This window comes from Dipteris shenzhenensis, chromosome 16 (assembly GCF_047967505.1).
Source record: "Dipteris shenzhenensis isolate YYH24624 ecotype China chromosome 16, Dip_SZ_1.0, whole genome shotgun sequence".
NCBI lineage: Eukaryota > Viridiplantae > Streptophyta > Polypodiopsida > Gleicheniales > Dipteridaceae > Dipteris > Dipteris shenzhenensis.
The window spans coordinates 10,030,632-10,031,800 of NC_141611.1; the positions used below are offsets into that span (position 1 = coordinate 10,030,632).

The 1,169-nt window shown below is 44.5% G+C and overlaps 1 protein-coding gene across 1 annotated transcript; it reads left to right on the top strand.

Moving 5' to 3' along the window:
- Positions 1-293: 293 nt before the first annotated feature.
- On the top strand, positions 294-1,169 carry LOC147892528 (non-specific lipid-transfer protein A-like). Its single transcript, XM_087387778.1, has 2 exons — positions 294-681; positions 920-1,169. The coding sequence occupies exons 1-2, from the start codon at positions 332-334 to the stop codon at positions 927-929; spliced, it is 360 nt and encodes a 119-aa protein (XP_087243904.1). The 5' UTR covers positions 294-331; the 3' UTR covers positions 930-1,169.

Sequence of the window (1,169 nt, forward strand, 5' to 3'; positions counted from 1 at the left end):
CTTTCTACCAAGTGCTTTGTAATAATAAACCTTGTTTGTGTCCATGTACAATTCTGAGCCCTTAGCCTGGGATGAACATAATTGTTCTCCCTTTATGTTTTGCTCTCTATAAGAAATATAACAAAGAAGTAATACAAGGAGGGTGAGAGTAGGTGCTCCAACGTGGTTGGGATGAGGGCAACAAGAACGTGGAGTCCGGGTTTGGTAAGATTATGTTGGTTTCATTGTTAAAGTTGGCATGTAAGCAACGCTTTGATGTGGCTCCTCTAAACCTTGCATATAAATATATCCCATATATACATTGTGCGCAGCATAATATCATCGTTCGTCCATGGAGATCTCTTGCCTCCTCAAGCTAGCCTTGGCCTTCACCCTCCTCCTGCATTCTTCCAATTATATGCACGTCTTTGCAGACATTTCCTGCTCAGATGTCACCACTAATCTTGCCCCCTGCTCGTTCTACTTCGAGGGCACCATTTCTTCTCCTCCTTCGAGCTGCTGCTCCGGTGTTCAAAACCTCTACACTCTCGCAAGCACCACCGCAGAGCGGCAGGCCGTTTGCAACTGCTTGAAAGCCGACATGCAAACCTTCAATCCCAGCGCCACTGCTGTCTCTAGCCTTCCCACCCAATGTAACGTGAACCTCGGCTATCCGATCAGTGTCGATATCGACTGCTCTAAGTAAGTCAAACTGATCCCTTGAGTAATGGATAGCATCTAGTGACCTTCCGCTTGTCCTATATCGACAGTGGGGTGTTCTACAGCTTTGTCAATGTATGCCTCAATAGCGCTTTGTGTACGAATTTGTGCTGCTCTCCGCCACTGACCTCATAATATTACATTTAAATTTCAAACCCCGTCTTGCTGTATCTGATGTTTCATTACCGTATTGAGATCGTTACCTTCCTCATGTTTTCAGGATACAGTAAACATCTGGAGTACGTAGCGACAAATAAATGTTCACAGCCATCATCGTCATCGAAGTCCCAGCGCAACGAATAAGAGACTGCCTATGAATTCATTATAAGAGTATACGCAATTGCACTAGTATGTAACCAAAGTGGTTCTAAGATCCGTGATGAATGGCAAGATTGACGTTTGTACAAGCATCTACCTAACCTGATAGTAAAGCGGGGGATTTAAATCTCTCTCTCTCTCTCTCTCTCTCT

Bases quoted from the DNA above. Each gene is read 5' to 3' on its own strand.
- LOC147892528 (XM_087387778.1), top strand. From the start codon at position 332: ATGGAGATCTCTTGCCTCCTCAAGCTAGCCTTGGCCTTCACCCTCCTC.